At 35.0% G+C, this 20,000-nt stretch overlaps 1 protein-coding gene across 1 annotated transcript in view; it reads right to left on the bottom strand.

Annotated features, from left to right (window-relative positions):
• Positions 1-19,793, bottom strand: part of LOC148951199 (trypsin-1-like) — a 49,385-nt gene extending 29,592 nt beyond the window's left edge. Inside the window, exons 1-2 of the mRNA XM_089091024.1 lie at positions 19,666-19,793; positions 19,122-19,396 (exon numbers count right to left, since the gene is read on the bottom strand). Coding sequence (XP_088947150.1) covers positions 19,122-19,396; positions 19,666-19,793 — 403 coding nt within the window. The remainder of the gene's footprint in view (positions 1-19,121; positions 19,397-19,665) is intronic.
• Positions 19,794-20,000: the final 207 nt, after the last annotated feature.

The following is a 20,000-nucleotide window of genomic DNA, read 5'->3' as shown; positions in this document are numbered from 1 at the left end:
AGAGCACCTCACAACACTGTTAAAATACAACTTGTGTATTATAACGACCACACTCAAAACCTCTTCCAAAATCTCTTCAAAAATCACCTTTTAAAATGTCTCTAGCTGTTTCGCCGAAATAGTTCCATAAAATAGCTAAAACGGTTTCGCCAAAATTAACCCTAAACGGAATTTCGGCATGTTCCCTTTGTTTGGCATCTCTGCGCCAATGCATTTCAAATTATTTGGAAACCTTTTCGCGCGCTAAGATCAATACGTCTGCTCGGAAACGATTCTCTTGTTAGAAACAACAAATTAATTTCACTTTCGTAAATCAATTCTCTATAGAACAACAAATTAATTCCCCTTTTGTGCCAATCAATCAATCATGACATCATGTGTGATCTAACTGTTTCTCGGTGACAATTCTCTTTGGAAATGCAAGGACATTAATTAACTTGACGTCATCTGTCAGACATTAATTAACTGTTTCTGGGAACCTCATAACATCTGGCTCGAATAACAATAACAAATACTATTTCCGGATCATAACATCTGCCTCGAACAGGAAGGAAGTGTCATTAACTTTGCTTCGAACGACAACAACATTTGGCTCGAATAACAATAACAAATACTATTTCCGGATCATAACATCTGCCTCGAACAGGAAGGAAATGTCATTAACTTTGTTTCGAACGACAACAACATTTGGCTCGAATAACAATAACAACATTGACCTTGACATTCGCTGAGAGCGTGTCCAAAACAACAACAATAACATTGACCTCATTAACCAAGTGTTCTCTCTAATGACTCTGTTCAAAACAACATTGACCTTGGCATTTTGTCTTGGAAACAATAACAACATTGACATTCGCTGAGGGCGTGCCAAAAACAAACCTGGAGAAAGAGGTCATTGACCGATTACGCAATCATTCTCCCTAATGACTCTATGCCCATATAAGGAGTCCCGTCAGCATTAAACTAAATTGTAGGTGGCAGCAGGGGTGAGCGATCGGAGTATAAGATAGCTCTCTACTCTAGTGCTGTTATTTAAAAAGAGGGATAGATTAGATCATGGAAATTATGGAGGTATAAGCCTAAGTAATGTACTTAGTAAGGTTTTTGCTTAGATATTATGTCGTAGGATAGATAGTTGGGTAGACAAAAATAGAACTTTATCAGATTCCTAGGTAGGGTTCAGTAAAGGCTATAGTCCCATAGATCAGATTTTTATTTTACTAGGGATTATTAGGAAACAAGTTAGGAGAAAAGAGGGTAGAGTTTTTGTTGCATTCTTGGATTTAAAAGGGGCGTTTGATGGAGTGGGTAGAAATTTAATGGTGCAGTTGTTGTTAGCACTAGGGCTATCAAGCGCATTTGTTAGTATTATAGCATCTATATATAATATAGTTAAGACTGTAGTACGGGTAGGTAAGGATTTCTCCAAGGTTATTAGGAGTAGACTTGGTGTTAAGCAGGGTTGTACAATTTCCCTAAGGCTATTTTCATTGTATATTAATGATTTTGAAGAACATTTGATTGGCAGAGGTGTCCTGATAATTAAGTTTTCAAGTACAAGTGTTGTTGCATTACTCTTTGCGGAAAAGTGGAGAACAGATAGATTCGCAGTGGCAGTTTGACCGTGTAGATGATTTTCATTACTTAGGTTGTAGGCTATCGTTAAATGGGAAATGGAAGAACCATTTTAAGATGGTAGAAAGCAAGAGAAATAAAATACTAGGAATGTTTTTGGTAAACGTAGTATTAAGGAAATTAGGGATGTAGGACGGCTAAAGTATATTTTTAATGCTAGGGTTAGATCGACTTTGCATTACGAGGCGGAGCTTTGGGGGTTTGATAAGGGGATAAATTAAGAAAGAATGCAGTTGAGATACTTTAAGCGTGTGCTAGGCCTTGATAATAAGTTTTAAAGGGTTTAGTGCTGAGAGGAGATATAGGAATAAAGTGTATGAGACACAGTAGGTTAATTAGTATGGTTAAATATTGGGAAAGGTTGTCATCGATAGAAAATAATAGGCTAGTTAAACAAGCATTTTTAATGATGCTTCAGGATAGAGGGAAGGATTCGTGGCAAAATTAGGTGAAGAATATATTAGACCGTACAGGGCTAGGTAATTACTGGAATGAGGGAAAGGCGATAGGAGGGAGGGTAGGGACCGTATCTAGGTTAGTTGCTACTAGGCTAGAGTCTCAGGAAGTTCAGGTTTGGCAAGATGAGAAGGCCACCTCACCGTCTCTTGGGCTATATGCAGAGGTCAGAGAGAACTGGGGCGAAGAAATGTACCTAAAAAAGGAATTGGCACCGGAAGATTTGAAATGGGTAATGTATGTAAGGGAGAATTTTATGCCTCTTGGAGAACGTAAGAAATATTTAGGGAGGGATAGATTGAGGAATGGTCCTTACAGTAGCCCTGTGTGTGGAGAGCCGGATAGGTCTTTGCATCATTTTTAGGAAAATGTAGGGAGTTAAGGGAATTGCGCTCAAAAATATTTTGTAGGGAGGTCAGGGGGAGAGATTGGATTTTGGAAATTTTGAGAAGTAGGTGTTACTTAAATATAAATAATATTGGAAAGTTTGTCCGGGTAGGTAAATTTCATTAAGGTTCTATAGCCTTTAGGGGGTCTTTCCTCCTTTTTTTGAAAATTAGCCAATTTTTTTCAGGCGCGTAACTTTTGATGGGTAGGACTAAACTTGATAAAACTTATATATTTGAAATCAGCATTAAAATCAGAATCTTCTTATGTATCTATTTGTATCAAAATACCGTTTTCTAGAGTTTCAGTTACCATTGAGCCGGGTCGCTCCTTACTTACAATTCGCTACCACGAACTGTTTGAAAGAAAACTTTTCACATTTTCAAACGTTTACTCTTCAAAAAAGACAAAATTGTCGCTTTAGACATTTTGTAGACGGAGTAATAGGCTGTTAAAAGTAAAGAGCGATATGCATTCATGGATTATTGATCTTTTTTTTCAAAGTTCCTTCGTATGGAAGGAGGTGTCGAAGACATTTTGGAGGAGGGTTATTCAATTTCAAATTTACAGTTCTAGTGTCCCTTTTCAGAGCCAAAAGTGATTCAATGTAAACCAGCCCCCCTCCCCCTACACCCTTTTTAAGTACTCCGTCTGATTCTTCAAAGATATCCGATCAAAATTTGGAGATAGCCTTTTTGTTCAAAGGTCCAATATGCCCTTGGGTATGAGATGACCCACAGAGTCCTTACGGGTGTCAAAATACACCGATTCGCTAAGTCAAATTTCACTGAGTTCCCAGAATTATACTCGTATTCTGAAAACGAAAGACGTACCCGAGTAAATCCAAAGACGCTATATGCACCTGATTTGTTAAATTATTTACACTATCGAGGAACAGCTCAAGGGATCAAGTTGAGATTTAAAGGGAGTATCTGAAAGGGCGGGGGTCCTTATGGACTTTAAACCTGACTGGGGGATGAGGATACAGTTAAATCAAAAGACGCTATGTATCTGGTATTTAGTTTAATCAAATACGATGTCTGCAATATGTTGGAAACGGCTAAGGGGATTGAATTGAAAGTTACATGTACGGCTGGGCCAAGGAAGGGAAAGGGTGGAGCATGGAAAATCAAAATTTAGTGTTGGGGGCAGGGGCTAAACAATTTTATTTCAAGTCAAAATAAAAATAAATTTTTCACCCATAAGCTCCTCTGAGACTTGTGATTTATGGATTAGTAAGTAGCAAGGTAAAATAAAAGACTCTAAGGGCTGTCAGGTTTTCAAAAGGGCATATCTTTAATATCACAGAGGCGATTAAAGTTATTAAGTTAAAACTTTCATTGAATGTCGAGAGAGATATTGGACCAAATCAAAGACACTAGGCCCTTATAGTTTATCAAAATATCATATCTGCAACATCTTGAGAATGGATATGGCCAAGTAAAATAAAAAATTAATATCTAATGCCTTTTAAGAGTCAAAATTGATTGGCGGGAAATCAGACCCTTCCTGTGGTCTTTCTTCCTAACAGGCCTCCACCCCCACAAAACACCCCATCAATATTCTCAGATTGCCGTTTTGTTCAAAATAGCCGAAAGGTTCAACAATATTGGATATAACACATCCAATCAAAATTTTGATTGGATATGTTTGGGGAAATGGTGACCGTGGAAGGGTTGTTAGTTGCCTTCCAATCCCTTTCGACTATTAAAAAGGGCACTTGCCATTGCAATTTCCAATCGAATGAGCCATTTTTGAAGTTTTTACGACAGCGCGTTCTATAAAATCTTATATGCACCCAGGACATAGCTTAAAACCCTTGCCCTGAGGGTTGTGGGGGGTTTTCATCCTCAAAGACCTAATTTCCAGAACTTAAAGCTACGTTGAACAAAATGGTTATCTCAAAATTTTGATTGGATGTGTTTAGGGAAAATGTGGGCGTGAGAGGGGTGATATCTCCGGGGTGATATGAACCCATATTTTCTGGGACAAAGATCGAAAATTATGCAAATCGCCCATTGTTTGCAAACTTATAGTATAACCGAAAAGGGAATAGGGATGCATATTTGATCCTGTGTATCCGATTAGATCGATGCTTGAGACAATGTTTTTTTTCTTCTTTTTGGAGAACAGAATCATACGTACTTGTTTAGAGTGGTAGGAAGGGGATCTTAAAATGGACCAAAAGATTTTTATTCTTAATTTGTTGCATCTCGAGTGAGCTCTTAGAGATCTTTCGCTAATCCAGTGTTCCTCAGAATTTCGAAAGACGTTGGAAATTCTAATGTTTAATGAGTACTGTAGGGTAGAACGGTTTAGTTAATTTATAATTTTTCTTGGAGTGGGGGGGGGGCACAAAAGACACTAAGTATATTGAGGTCTTCTTCAATGTCTTTGAAGAGGCTTCGGGCAGGAAATTAAAACTTTCAGGTTCGGACGAGAAGGGGGAAGGGCTAAGCAATTTTTTCTTCAATCCGTATATTATATAAATAACGTTTTTTGCAGCTTAAGCTTCTATGAGACTTGGTCACTTACGGATGACTCAATAGCGAGATAGATTAAAAGACACTACATATTTTCACGTTATAAAAAACAGTAGCATTTATGGCGCCCTGGGAAACGGTTTACAGAATTACATTGAAACTTATAAGACATGGGGGAAAAGAGTAGAGCTAAATAGAAAAACTAAACATTATATACATACATGTTATCAAATTCCCATGCTGCAATGTCTCGGGAATGAAAATGAACAGCTTAAGGGATCCAGTGAAAAACTTAGTGGAAATGTTGAACGGAGGGAGTGGACACTTTAAGTGCGTTTTATATTTTGATTTGGGAAACCAAGGGGATCTTTTGAAGGATAATGGATTCTCGAAGAAAAATGAGGTTATATTGATTCTTAGTGTGGAATTTGTGAATTTTTTTACGCTGATATACTTCAGAATTTAAAGCCGTGATAACACTTCCATTAATATTTGGGATTCAAGGGATCTTCAATCGGAAACAAGGCTTGTTGCATTGATTCTTGCGTCATATTTGTCTTTAGTTTTTTTAAACAACAAAATAGAACTCTTTTTATTTGGTTAATTAAAATAAAAATTTCCAAAAAAATTTTTTTAAAGGAAATTATAGGCCATATTAAACTTAAGATCAGAAGAAACAGTAATCTACTATAACTCAAACTCAAAACGCCAAGAAATTACTATTAAAGAATAATTGAAACCCAAAACGAATAGAAATTAAATAAACAATTATAGCAAAAATTATACAAGAGGTACTAATATAAATGAATAAATAAATCGTAAAACAAGTAAAGCTTAAATTGAATATGCAAAATAAGCTTAAAACGAACAAAAATATTTTACTATTGAAATATAAATGAAACCCAAAAAAGCAGAAAATAAATAAACAATCATAGCAAACAAGTATACAATAGGTACTAATATAAACGAATAATCCAAAAACGAGTGGAACTTAAATTGCAAATCAAGCTTGAAACGAACAAATGTCACTAAGATCAAGAATTTGGGTTTTGCCTCCTCCTCTCACAATAAAAGTCTAAAACCTATTGTGTCATTGGTGCTTTACTGAAAATTATATGTTTCATGAACAGTCTTGGAAGTACAAATAAAATAAAACTGAATATTTGAAATATAATGCTATTAATTGTTGAAAGATCATAAGTTCAAGATTTTATTTCACTGTCATTTCATTTTCATTTTCGATGCTGTAATAACTAGAAAAGAGCATATTTGTAATATAATTCGTCTTCAGTGAAGCACCAATGACATAGTAGGCTTTAGACTTTTTTACAGTCAGGAAAGGGGGTAGTATCCGAACTTTTGTTTGTAGTGAAGCTATATTTGTCTTGAACAGTCTTGGGAAGAACAAATAAAATTAAACTGTTGTAATAAGTACAAAAGAAAATATTTGTAATATAATTCGTGTTCAGTAAAGCGCTAATAGTGCAGTAGGTGTGAGCTATGGAGGGAGGGCCAGGGGTCAGCTCATATGATTTATTATTGGTAATTTTTGGGTGAGGGGGAGGGTTATCGGGCTATGGAGGACCAGGGGTTAGCTCTCATAAGTTTTGGAATAAAAAATTTTATTTTTTTTTTGGGGGGGGGGGGGTCAGACCATGGAGGGTCAGGGGTGAGTTGCCATAATTTTCGGAATAGAATATCGTTAAAAGTTTTTATTTGGAGGGGGAGGGGTCAGGCCACACAGAGAAGGCAGGGGTCAGTTTCCATAAGCTTTGGAATAAAATAATCTTCATATGTTTCTTGAGTTGGGGTTGGGCTTATCTGATCTTTGAGCTATTTTCAAAACCCACACATGAGAACCTTTTATGCCCCCAGGGCATAACATCAAACACTTTTCCCCGGGTTCTGGGGGCTGTGTTAATCCTGGAGTTTTTGTTATCTGACATTTGACTTATTTTAACAAAATAGTTATCTCAAAAATTTGATCAGATGGATTTGATGTAGAGAGGACAGGGGGTTAGTTGCCCTCCGGTTCCTTTTGACTCTTAAAAATAGAACTAAAATCTTTAATTTCCAAAAGAAGGAGCTCTTTCCGAAGTTTATACGATCATTCCTTCCATAAGAACCTTATATGCCCCTGGGGCATAGTTTACAGCACTTTCCCCCGGGTTCTGGAGGGTTATGTAGACCCCAGAGTTATTTTTATATGATCTTTGGTGTACACAAAATGAAAATCTCAAAAATTTTATCGGACACATTTAGGGAAAAGACGGTTGATGGGGGAGGCTAGTTGCCGCCGCATCACTTTTACTTTTAAAAAGGGAACTAGAACTTTCAATTTCTAATCATTTGAGTCCTCTCTGAAGTTTATATGACCACCTCTCCCATAAGAACCTTATATGCCTTACAAACCTTCCCCAGTTTATTTTTAGGGGGTAGGGGGTAGGTTGAACCTGCAGTTTTGACATCTGATCGTTGGACCATATCAAACAAAATGGCTATCTCAAAATTTTGATCGGATACATTTGGGGAAAAGAGGATTTGGGGAGGGGGGTGTATGCCCGCCAATCACTTTTGGTGATTCTTAAAAAAGTAACGAGAACTTTCAATTTCCAACCAAATGAACAACTTCTGATGTTTAGACGACCACCCTGACATAAAACTTTATCTACCCCAGGGCATAACCTACCTCCCAAGCTCGGGGAGGTTGTGTTGACCACTCAGTTTTGGTATTTGGTATTTAAACTATTTTGAACAAAATAGTCATCTCAAAATTTCGATCGGATACATTGGAAAACAGGCCTTGAGGGGGAGGGCTAGTTGCCCTCCGATTACTTTTGACTCTTAAAAAGGGCACTAGAAATTCCGATTTACAATCGAATGAGCCGTCTCCGAGGGTTATACGACCATTCCTTCCATAAAAACCTTATATACCCCCGGGGCATAAATTACAACACTTGGCCCCAGGTTCTTGGGGGCTGTATTATCCCTGGAGTTTTTGTTACATCTTCATTGGTCTATTTTGAACAAAATGGCTATATAAAAAAATTTATTTGACGCATTTGGGTTAAAGAGGGTTGGGGAGGGGCGGATCAGCTCAAATTTGACTCTTATAAAGGAAATTAGAACTTTCAATTTCTAATCATTTGAGTCCCCTTCAAGGTTTATACAACCAATTCTTACATACCATTTTCCAACCACTTCTCCCCAGGCTCTGAGGGGGGATTATGTTGGCCTTGAAGTTTTTGTTATCCGATCATTGGACTATTTGAAACAAACAGGCAATTTGAAAATTTTGATCGGATGCATTTGAGGAAAAGAGGGAGTGTGTGTGTGTGTGGGGGGGGGGGTATTTAACCTCCAATTCCTTTTGACTCATAAAAAGGTAACTAGAACTTTCACTTTCCAATCAACTGAGCCATTTGTGAAGTTTAAATGACCGCCCCTTACATGAAAACCTTATCCGTCCCAGGAGCATAACTTAAAACACTTGCCCCTGGCCCAGAGGGTTTGTTTGACTCGGGATTTTTTTTGTACCTGGTGTTTAAACTATTTTAAACAGAATGGCTATCTCGAAATTTTTATTAGATGGTTTTGGGGAAAAAAGATGTGGGGGGGGGAGGGGTCTAGTTGCCCTCTGATCTCTTTCGACTGTTGAAAAGTGAACTATAACTTTCAATTTACAATGAAATGAATCCTCTCTGAAGTTTATACTAGCATCCCTTCCATAAGAACCATATATGCCCCCAGGGCATATTTTACAACGCCTTCCCCGGGGCCTTAGTGGGGGGAGTGTCCACTCCAGAGTTTTGGTATATGATCTTTGCACTATTTTTAACAAAATGGCTGTCTCAAAATTTTTATCAGATACATTTGAGGAAAAAAAGATGTGGGGGAGGGAGGGAGCTAGTAGCCCTCCGACCACTTTTGACTCTTAAAAAGGGCACTAGAACTTCCAATTTCCAATCGAATGAGCACCCTGCAAAGTTTATATGACCAACCCTTCCATATGAAGTGCTTCTGGCAAAAAAAAAATATTCCAACCGTATGGCCTTTAGTATAGGCATTACTATAGCGGTGCCTTTGATGAGATCAAAAGCATTTATTTGAACAAACAAGCAGTTACAACACAAAATAACACAGTTATGTTTTTATAACAAAATGGTCGATAAATTTACAGCAGTTTATAACAGGATGGGGGCAGTTACAGATTCAGCTTTATAGGAAGTTAAAAGTTATGCTGATTTTCAGTCCATTTGACTAATGTTCACATCCAACCAAAATCAAATAATAAAACTATTATAAAGAACTGTTACCAAGTTTTGACTAATATATAGATAGCAAGCCAAAATCTTAATTTTGAGCTAGAAAACCGAAAAAACCTTCACAAACATCCCTTTATGAACCAGTTTAAAAAAATGTCAATGAAAAACAGACCGAAAAAAAAATCCATAAAGTGCTTCAAGGAAAAGTAGAAAAGCAAAAGTCGAGCAGAGACAAGCTCAAAATTAAATTAAAAAAAAAAAAAAAAAAAAAAATCGGAAATCGTTGTCTATCAATAAATGAGACCCAAAAACGAATCGATTATGATTAATGACCAAGTCAAACTTAATTAAAACTACGAGAAATTACCACAAACAGTAGTAGAGCTAACCTTAAGCCTTCTAAAGACCAGAGTAGTAGTGTGTTATATAAAGACGCGAATTACACAAGGAATTACACAAGAATATGCGGTGTCATTTGACGTATGCATTGTAAAAAGCGAGCAATCCTTTACCTAAAAAGTGGCCAAGCATGTTTTTAAACTATCGAAACTTACACCTGAGACACTACAGTATCACGTGGACATTGCAAAAAAGCGACTGGTTTTTCTGATTTTTTGGAAGATTGCCTTAACTCGAGAGTAGTTTGTTATTAAAAAATTGGATGTTACATTCAGAATTGTATGATTGACATTTGCAAAAAGGGGTAAGGGATTTGCGGATTGGAGTGTAACTCGAGAGTAGTTTGTTATTAAAAAATTGGATACTATAATCAGAATTGTTTGATTGACACTTGCAAAAAGGGGTAAGGGATTTGCGGATTGAAGTGTAACTCCAGAGCAGTTTGTTATTAAAAAATTGGATACTACAATGAGAATTGTTTGATTGACATTTGAAAAAAGGGGTAAGGGATTTGCGGATTGGAGTGTAACTCGAGAGTAGTTTGTTATTAAAAAATTGGATGCTACATTCAGAATTGTTTGATTGACATTTGCAAAAAGCGGTAAGGGATTTGCGGATTGGAGTGTAACTCGGTAATAGTTTGTTATTAAAAAATTGGACGCTACAATCAAAATTGTTTGATTGACATTTGCAAAAAGGGGTAAGGGATTTGCGGATTGGAGTGTAACTCGAGAGTAGTTTGTTATTAAAAAATTGGATGCTACAATCAGAATTGTTTGATTGACATTTGCAAAAAAGGGATAAGGGATTCGCAAATTGGACTATACGAACGATCTTATTTGAATAATAGGGAAAAAACAGAGCTAGATAGTATTTGCGAATTGGATTTTATGAAGGTGGAGAAAAAAAGGGGTGGTCTTATGACTTGACCTAGCTTTACTTCTTCGATGTGTACTGTATAATACACAAGTGATGGGGTGATGGGAGCGGGGTGTCTTAGAGTACTTATAGTGCTGTACTGTGAGCCGAATTCATAGCGAAAAACCCGAGTGGATGACTTGAAAATAAAATTTTTTACGAGAAATTGCTGAAAAGTGTTTTGGGGGAGATTAGTTGATTGGCAGAAGGATCTCTTAGAGTACTTATAGTGCTGTACTGTGGGCCAAGTTGCTAGCGAAAAACCCGTGTGGATGACTTGAAATAAAAGTTTTAACGAGAAATGACTGAAAAGACTCTAGTTCTTTGTAAGAAAATTATGGGAAATACAATTCCCTGGTTCAAATGTGAAACTTAAGTCAAGTTATGAATCGAAAAATAAACTATTTCTATAAAATCTGAGCTAATAAGGGTTTTTGACCGTAAACTCTAGTTTTTTTGTAAGAAAATTATGGAAAATACAATTCTCTGGTTCAAATGTGAAACTTAAGTTCAGTATTGGATTGAAAAATAAATATTTCTGTAAAATCTGAGCTAATAAGGGTTTTTGACCGTAAACTCTAGTCTTTTGTAAGAAAATACAATTCTCTGGTTCAAATGTGAAACTTAAGTCCAGTTATGGATCGAAAAATAAACTATTTCTGTAAAATCTGAGCTAATAAGGGTTTTTGACCGTAAACTCTAGTTTTTTGTAAGAAAATTAAGGAAAATACAATTCTCTGGTTCAAATGTGAAACTTAGGTCCATTTTGGATGGAAAAATAAAAGTATTACCGTAAAATCTAAACTCATAAGGGTTTTTGACCGTAAACTAGTTTTTTGTAAGAAAATTAGGGAAAATACAATTCTCTGGTTCAAATGTGAAACTTAGGTCCATTTTGGATCGAAAAATAAAACTATTTCTGTAAAATCTGAGCTAATAAGGGTTTTTAACTGTAAACTCTAGTTTTTTGTAAGAAAATTATGGAAAATACAATTCTCTGGTTCAAATGTGAAACTCAAATCCAGTTTTGGATCGAAAAATAAACTATTTCTGTAAAATCTGAGCTAATAAGGGTTTTTGACCGTAAACTCTAGTTTTCTGTAAAATCTGAGCTAATAAGGGTTTTTGACCGTAAACTCTAGTTTTTTGTAAGAAAATTATGGAAAATACAAATCTCTGGTTCAAATCTGAAAATTAAGTCCAGTTATGAATCGAAAAATCAACTATTTCTATAAAATCTGAGCTAATGGGGGTTTTTGACCGTAAACTCTAGTTTTTTTTGTAAGAAAATTATGGAAAATACGATTCTCAGGTTCAAATGTGAAACTTAAGTCCAGTTATGGATCGAAAAATAAACTATTTCTGTAAAATTTGAGCTAATAAGGGTTTTTGACCGTAAACTCTAGTTTTTGTAAGGAAATTATGGAAAATACAATTCTATGGTTCAAATATGAAACTTAAGTCCAGTTATGGATAAAAAAACTATTTTTGTAAAATCTGAGCTAATAAGGGTTTTTGACCGTAAACTCTAGTTTTTTGTAAGAAAATACAATTCTCTGGTTCAAATGTGAAACTTAAGTCCAGTTATGAATCGAAAAATAAACTATTTCTGTAAAATCTGAGCTAATAAGGGTTTTTGACCGTAAACTCTAGTTATTTGTAAGAAAATTAAAGAAAATACAATTCTCACGTTCAAATGTGAAACTTAGGTCCATTTTGGATCGAAAAAAAAGTATTCCCGTAAAATCTAAGCTAATAAGGGTTTTTGACCGTAAACTAGTTTTTTGTATGAAAATTATGGAAAATACAATTCTCTGGTTCAAATGTGAAACTTAGGTCCATTTTGGATCGAAAAATAAAACTATTTCTGTAAAATCTGAGCTAATAAGGTTTTTTGACCGTAAACTCTAGTTTTTCGTAAGAAAATTATGGAAAATACAATTCTATGGTTCAAATGTGAAACTTAAGTCCAGTTATGGATAAAAAAAACCCATTTCTGTAAAATCTGAGCTAATAAGGGTTTTTGACCGTAAACTCTAGTTTTTTTGTAAGAAAATACAATTATCTGGTTCAAATGTGAAACTTAAGTCCTGTTATGAATCGAAAAATAAACTATTTCTGTAAAATCTGAGCTAATAAGGGTTTTTGACCGCAAACTCTAGTTTTTTGTAACAAAATTAAGGAAAATACAATTCTCAGGTTCAAATGTGAAACTTAGGTCCATTTTGGATCGAAAAATAAAAGTATTCCCGTAAAATGTAAGCTAATAAGGGTTTTTGACCATAAACTAGTTTTTTGTAAGAAAATTATGGAAAATACAATTCGTTGGCTCATAGGTGAAACTTAAGTCCAGTTATGGATCGAAATATAAAACCATTTCATAAAATCTAAGCTAATAAGGGTTTTTGACCGTAAACTCTAGTTTATTGTAATAAAATTATGGAAAATAAAATTCTATGGTTAAAATGTGAAACTTAAGTCCTGTTTTGAATCGAAAAATAAACTATTTCTGTAAAATCTGAGCTAATAAGGGTTTTTGACCGTAAACTCTAGTTTTCTGTAAAATCTGAGCTAATAAGGGTTTTGGACCGTAAACTCTAGTTTTTTTGTAACAAAATTAAGGAAAATACAATTCTCAGGTTCAAATGTGAAACTTAGGTTTGGATCCAAAAATAAAAGTATTCCCGTAAAATCTAAGCTAATAAGGGTTTTTGACCGTAAACTAGTTTTTTGTAAGAAAATTATGGAAAATACAATTCGTTGGCTCATAGGAGAAACTTAAGTCCAGTTATGGATCGAAAAATAAAACTATTTCTATAAAATCTAAGCTAATAAGGGTTTTTGACCATAAACTCTAGTTTTTTGTAAGAAAATTATGGAAAATACAATTCTCAGGTTCAATTGTAAAACTTAATTCAAGTATTGGATCGAAAAGTAAACTATTTCTGTAGAATCTGAGACAATAATGGTTTTCGACTGTAGACTCTAGTTTTTTTTGTAATAAAATTATGGAAAATACAATTCTATTATTCAAATGTGAAACTTACGTCCATTTTGGATACTCATAATGCTGAGGACTGATTGTTCTAATTCAATATTTTTTTCATAAAAACAAACTTTTTTTTCTAAACTTCGAAATTATTCAACTTCATTTTTTTTATTATTTTTTTTGTACGTATCTTAAAATGACAAAATATGCTTACGGCTCTAACAAATGTACTCTATGATTGCTCAGAGACACGATGTGGCTTTCCCACTGGTATTCTATGTCCGGTTACCGACCCTACCTAGTTTATTGCATGTATTAAATCAGTATTTTTTACGCAGTGGAACAATAAACACATAAGTCATATCTTAAAAAAAAAAGTAAAGATGGAGCATTTTAATAAAGTGTGTTCACATGTGAATGTTATTTTAGTATTGACTGCCGACAAGAAAAAGTATTTAAACTATGAAACAAGTAAAAATGGTGGCGCTATGGGAAATGAATGCTTGGATTGTCATGATAGCAAGGAATTTAATTTCTTTGGAGCACCAAAAAAATTCCACTCTTATTATGGTGGATATGCAAGAATGAGATATCCAGAGATGATATCACTCAAAGAGAATGCCAACATAAAAACAATAGTTGATGAAGAAGGACATCTTCTTGCTAGTGCTTGTAGTAACATGCTACCTCTTGTTACACCCCATCGTCAACTTTCGGGTATTAGCATTCAACGGAAGGTCAAAAGAAGAAATGTATACTCTTCTAGTAATATCATAAAACATATCTTGTCTACGTGCCGAAACTGTTACCTGTGTATACCTATGCAAAAATAATGTTGTAATAGACAGTGAAATTGCCGGAAAAATAAAAAGGGCATTGGCAGAAAATATCACTAAGGAATATAAAGATGAATCGATGAAAAACAAAGTGCCAGCAAACGTCACTACCATTAATTAAACAATTAATGAACCAAATAATAGCAAAGATGAAATGCATATAGAACATGTGGATCACCCCCCATTAGAAATTTGTTCACATGTTAGTGTTATTGTAGCATTGAATGGTGACAACTTTCCATAATTTTCTTACAAAAAACTAGTTTACGGTCAAAAACCCTTATTAGCTTAGATTTCACGGGAATACTTTTATTTTTCGATCAAAAATTGATCTAAGTTTCACATTTGAACCTGAGAATTGTATTTTCCTTAATTTTCTTACAAAAAACTAGAGTTTACGGTCAAAAACCCTTATTAGCTCAGATTTTACAGAAATAGTTTATATTTCGATTCATAACTGGACTTAAGTTTCACATTTGAACCAGAGAATTGTATTTTCTTACAAAAAACTAGAGTTTACGGTCAAAAACCCTTATTAGCTCAGATTTTACAGAAATAGTTTTTTTTTTATACATCACTGGACTTAAGTTTCACATTTGAACCATAGAATTGTATTTTCCATAATTTCCTTACAAAAAACTAGAGTTTACGGTCAAAAGCCCTTATTAGCTCAGATTTTACAGAAATAGTTTATTTTTCGATCCATAAATGGACTTAAATTTCACATTTGAATCAGAGAATTGTATTTTACATAATTTTCTTACAAAAAAAACTAGAGTTTACGGTCAAAAACCATTATTAGCTCAGATTTTACAGAAATAGTTTATTTTTCGATCCATAACTGAACTTAAGTTTCAAATTTGAACCAGAGAATTGTATTTTCCAAAATTTTCTTACAAAAAACTAGAGTCTTTTCAGCCATTTCTCGTTAAAAATTTTATTTCAAGTCATCCATCCGGATTTTTTGCTAGCAGCTTGGCCCAGAGTACAGAACTATAAGTACTCTAAGAGATCCTTCTGCCAATCAACTCATCTCCCCCAAAACACTTTTCAGCCATTTCTCGTTAAAAATTTTATTTTCAAGTCATTCACTCGGGTTTTTCGCTAGGAATTCGGCCCACAGTACAGCACTATAAGTACTCTAAGACATCCCGCTCCCATCACCCCACCACTTGTGTATTATACAGTACACATCGAAGAAGTAAAGCTAGGTCAAGTCATAAGACCACCCCTTCTTTTCTCCACCTTCATAAAATCCAATTCAAAAATACTATCTAGCTCTGTTTTTTTCCCCTGTTATTCAAATAAGATCGTTCGTATAGTCCAATTCGCGAATCCCTTATCCCTTTTTTGCAAATGTCAATCAAACAATTCTCATTGTAGCATCCAAGTTTTTAATAACAAACTACTCTCGAGTTATACTCCAATCCGCAAATACCTTACCCCTTTTTGCAAATGTCAATCATACAATTCTGATTTTAACATACAATTTTTTAATAACAAACTACTCTCGAGTTACACTCCAATCCGCAAAGCCCTTACCCATTTTTGCAAATATCAATCAAATAATTCTCATTGTAGCATCCAATTTTTTAATAACAAACTACTCTCGAGTTACACATCAATCCGCAAATCCCTTACCCCTTTTTGCAAATGTCAATCAAACAATTCTGATTGTAGTATCCAAGTTTTTAATAACAAACTACTCTCGAGTTACACTCCAATCCGCAAATCCCTTACCCCTTTTTGCAAATGTCAATCAAACAATTCTGATTGTAGCATCAAATTTTTTAATAACAAACTACTCTCGAGTTAAGGCAATCTTCAAAAAAATCAGAAAAACCAGTCGCTTTTTTGCAAATTACACCTGATAAGGTAGTGTCTAAGGTGTTATTTTATATAGTTTAAAAAAAAGCTTTGCCACTTTGTAGGTAAAGGATTGCTCGCTTTTTACAATGCATACGTCAAATGACACCGCATATTCTTGTGTAATTCCTTGTGTAATTCGCGCCTTTATATAACACACTACTCAGAGTGTAATGTTTAGCCAAAAAAAGAACACCATGTTCAAAATTTATGTTGTTTTCAATGCAATAAAGAGGACATTCTAGCCGTTGAGATGTTTTCATAGGGAGGAAAGGGAACAGAGAGCACCACTCTCATTTGGGAACCTTGATTAGCTTTAGAAAATATTTTGCTGTTATGTTGTTGTTGATGTTATGACAAATAAAAACGCACTCCTAGAAATAAAAAAGCTTTTCAGTAAAGCAAAATTGATCCCCTGGCCTTTAGAAGGGCTGGGGTGCTCGCCCTACTTCTGTGTGTATTAATTTCTCCTTTTTTTAAGTTTGATTTGATTATATCAATTTTGTTCAGCTTTGGGTCTTATTTATTGACTGATATCAATTTCTGTTTATTTTGAGTTTGATATATTATATGAGTTTATTTCCGCTCATTTGGGGCTTAATATAGGTCTTTACTTCTCTTTCAAAAACTTCGTTGTTCCATACTAATAAACTTTAAGTCGTCGATTTTATTATTTAATTTCAGAATTTTTTTTTACTAATACTACTAACAGAGGTTTGGCTGGTAGAAGCTAAAGTTGTGTGAATAAAATTTGTCTCGTTTTCTACAACAGAACTCTTGTAAAAGTACACACTGAAAACCAATTTCCAAGGAGGGAGGGGGGACTGGAATACCAAAATGTCTTGACAGAAAAAAAATTTCATGGAGGTTGGGGGGGAGACTTCATCCCATCCATAACTACAAAACAAGTTCAGTTCTGATATATTTTCTTAATGAACAGAATTGAAATAACTCTAAAATACACTGACTCAATTAAACTTGCAAAAAATTTTCAGCCGCAGTCTTTCATTTCACATTAGAGACCTTAATGATAACAGGGCTTCTCTTAAAGCTCTGGAATTTACATAAACTTTAAACAAATATAAAATGCCTTTTTCCAAAAAGGACAACGACGTTCCAAAAAAATCTGTTGTCTGTTGCAATCCTCTTCCCCTGTCGAAAATGTTTTTATATTTCTGCTGTGAGCGTTTTTTACTTCTAATTTAACTAACTTAGCATATATTTTATTTGGAACAAGTATTTCCAACGGCACTCACATGCTTTCATTATCTTTACTTTTAACATGTGAGACCAGATGAATAATTTGCCCGCATTGGCTTGGATGCAAATTGAATTTTCTCTAACGGTGTAAAGTGTATAAGGACCCTTACAGGATTCCTGCTAAATTTTAGAAGATGGTCAAATAAGTCACTAGAGTCTAATTTAAAAGAAATTGTTAGACTGACTTTCCTTGTGTTATGAATATTCAAAAGAAACTTCCATACAAAAGTTTTTAAACGATGAATTCGTCCTCTATAGTTCATCATGGAAATAAAGCAATCACACATTTTAGTTCCTATTATAAAAGCTCAAAGAAGCGTTAATGCTGTCTAAATGGCACTGAATACCTTTGTAAGAAGGGTAGAGGATGTTTCCACCAATTTTGCACTCTTAAATTAATAATTGAGAAGTTCCTGGGTCATTAAAGGCCTTTATTTCTCAGTTTCATAGATTATAAACAAGCTTTTGATTCAGCTGATAGAAGAGATTTACTAAAGGTCTTGTCCTTGTATGGTACACCAGACTTGATTAGTGCTGTACACGAGAATAACATTGCCGCACTTAAGGCTGGAAATGAGGTTTGTAGCTGGTTTCGTATTAAATCAGGAGTTAAGCAGGGTTGCATTGTATCCTCGTTTATATGAATCCTTTTGATAGACTATGTCCTAAGGAGCACAGCAAAGGCAATGAGAGAACATAAAAATAAATGGGGAAGTAAAAGTCTCCTGGCCTTGGATTATGAGCATCCTAGCGTCATAGATGAAAGTGTTAGCATAATAGATGAACCTTTAGAGGTTTTGCGAGTTTAGGATGCAAAAGTAAGTTTGAAAATAATTTTAAGACGACTAAGCCGCTAAGGCTAGGAATACATGGAGGTAAAAAGGTGATGTTGGGTAATGGGAAGATCGATCAAGTGGAAAGCTATACTTACCTAGGTAGGATTATTTGTAAAGACGGTGGGTGCAGTGAAGATGTTAAAAGTAGAATAGCCAAGTCCCAAGGTGTTTTTCACAGAGTTGAAAAAAGTTTCGAAGAACAGGAAGATAACAATAGGTTGTATGAAAAGTGTGGTTCAATCCAGCTTTTAGGGCTATAATAAGAGAAACATCGAGATGACTAGGGCACGTTCAAGGATGAAAAATTGCCAAAGAATTGTCCTTGATGGATATTCGTCTAGGGCCAAACAAAAAGCAGGTCGTCCCCGGTCGGGATGGGTGGATGGTGTATTGAAGGATTTAAGGAAAATAGGAACTTCCTGAGAGGGTATAAAGAGGGAGGCTTTGAATAGATTGGAATGGAGAAGAAGATTGCGTAGTTGTGTTGGCCTCAGGTGGTATGGTGCTGCAGTGAGTTGTTAGTTGTAGTATGTTACTGATACTTGACATTTTTTTCCATACATTCATGAAAAATTTACAGTCTTTGAAAGTAAAATGGTTTTAATGCTTTAAATATTTGGTTTTATTTATAGCAAAACTTCGTAGTTAACTGGTTCACAGTTAACCTGTATATAATTGGCGTTCTTGTCTTTAATTTAAGAGGAACATGGTCATTTTCTTATCACAACAAGCTTTGACCATTTAAACTGGTTTTGCTTTGAGTAACTTTGTGTGATACAGATTTGACTTACCAGCTTTGCTTTCGTGAGTCCAACCCCAGCCAGCAATCATAGCAACAGATCCAGTAGAAGGACTAGTGCTGCCACGGGCAATGCATGCTGGTTTTACGTTTTTGGACCAGTTTATGTCTGAAGAAATTTGAAGAAGAGCAATGTCATCTTTTGGCTTTGGGTAGATAAATCCTTCATGCCGCACAATGGAAGAAACACTCAACTGTTGCGCATCCGGGAGGGATGAATGTATGTTATGCACAGCTGCCATTACTGTTAGTGAACTGGGACTTTTCCTTTAAAAGAAAAATAAATAAAATGATAGACTTGACAATGAACATTAATACTATTATGATTAATGCTAGTGATTTTTCCCTATTCATAGGGACATTCTCACAGATGAAAGGGGGATTTCTACCACCTGCTTATTCCTAGAGGATGTCAGAGGGGGATTTAGGAATACGACAATTACTACTACGGACAAAGGATAGAAAACAAAGTTAATCTGACGCAAACACAACTACGTAAACTTCTCCTTCACTGCAATCTGTTCAGGACTTCATACTTTGCACCCTCCTTATTCGTGTTTCCTTCAAGTCGAATCCTGTGACCTTTTAGCACTCTATTCAAGTGGTTCATGAATTTGGTTTGGGCTTGCATGGATTGCCCCAAAACACAATGTTGGGTAGTCATCATTCTTCATCCAGTATTACCTAACTATTTTAGTCCTATAGGTTTGGTTGGTACCTTATATGTCAACTTGGAATAGCATATCAAACACATCTTTTGATGTTAAGTTCAAAAACTATTGTTAATACTATTTAATAGTAGTAAGGGTGTACGCACTTTCAAACGTGATTGCGTAATATGCCTTACCACGGGTCAATCACCTATTACTAC

The sequence above is a fragment of the Artemia sp. Qi Xiang Cuo genome, chromosome 6 (assembly GCF_049724085.1).
Source record: "Artemia sp. Qi Xiang Cuo chromosome 6, ASM4972408v1, whole genome shotgun sequence".
In the NCBI taxonomy this organism is placed as follows: domain Eukaryota; kingdom Metazoa; phylum Arthropoda; class Branchiopoda; order Anostraca; family Artemiidae; genus Artemia; species Artemia sp. Qi Xiang Cuo.
The sequence above is the reverse complement of the archived record's forward strand: the minus strand, read 5'-3'. Positions and strand labels throughout refer to the sequence as shown.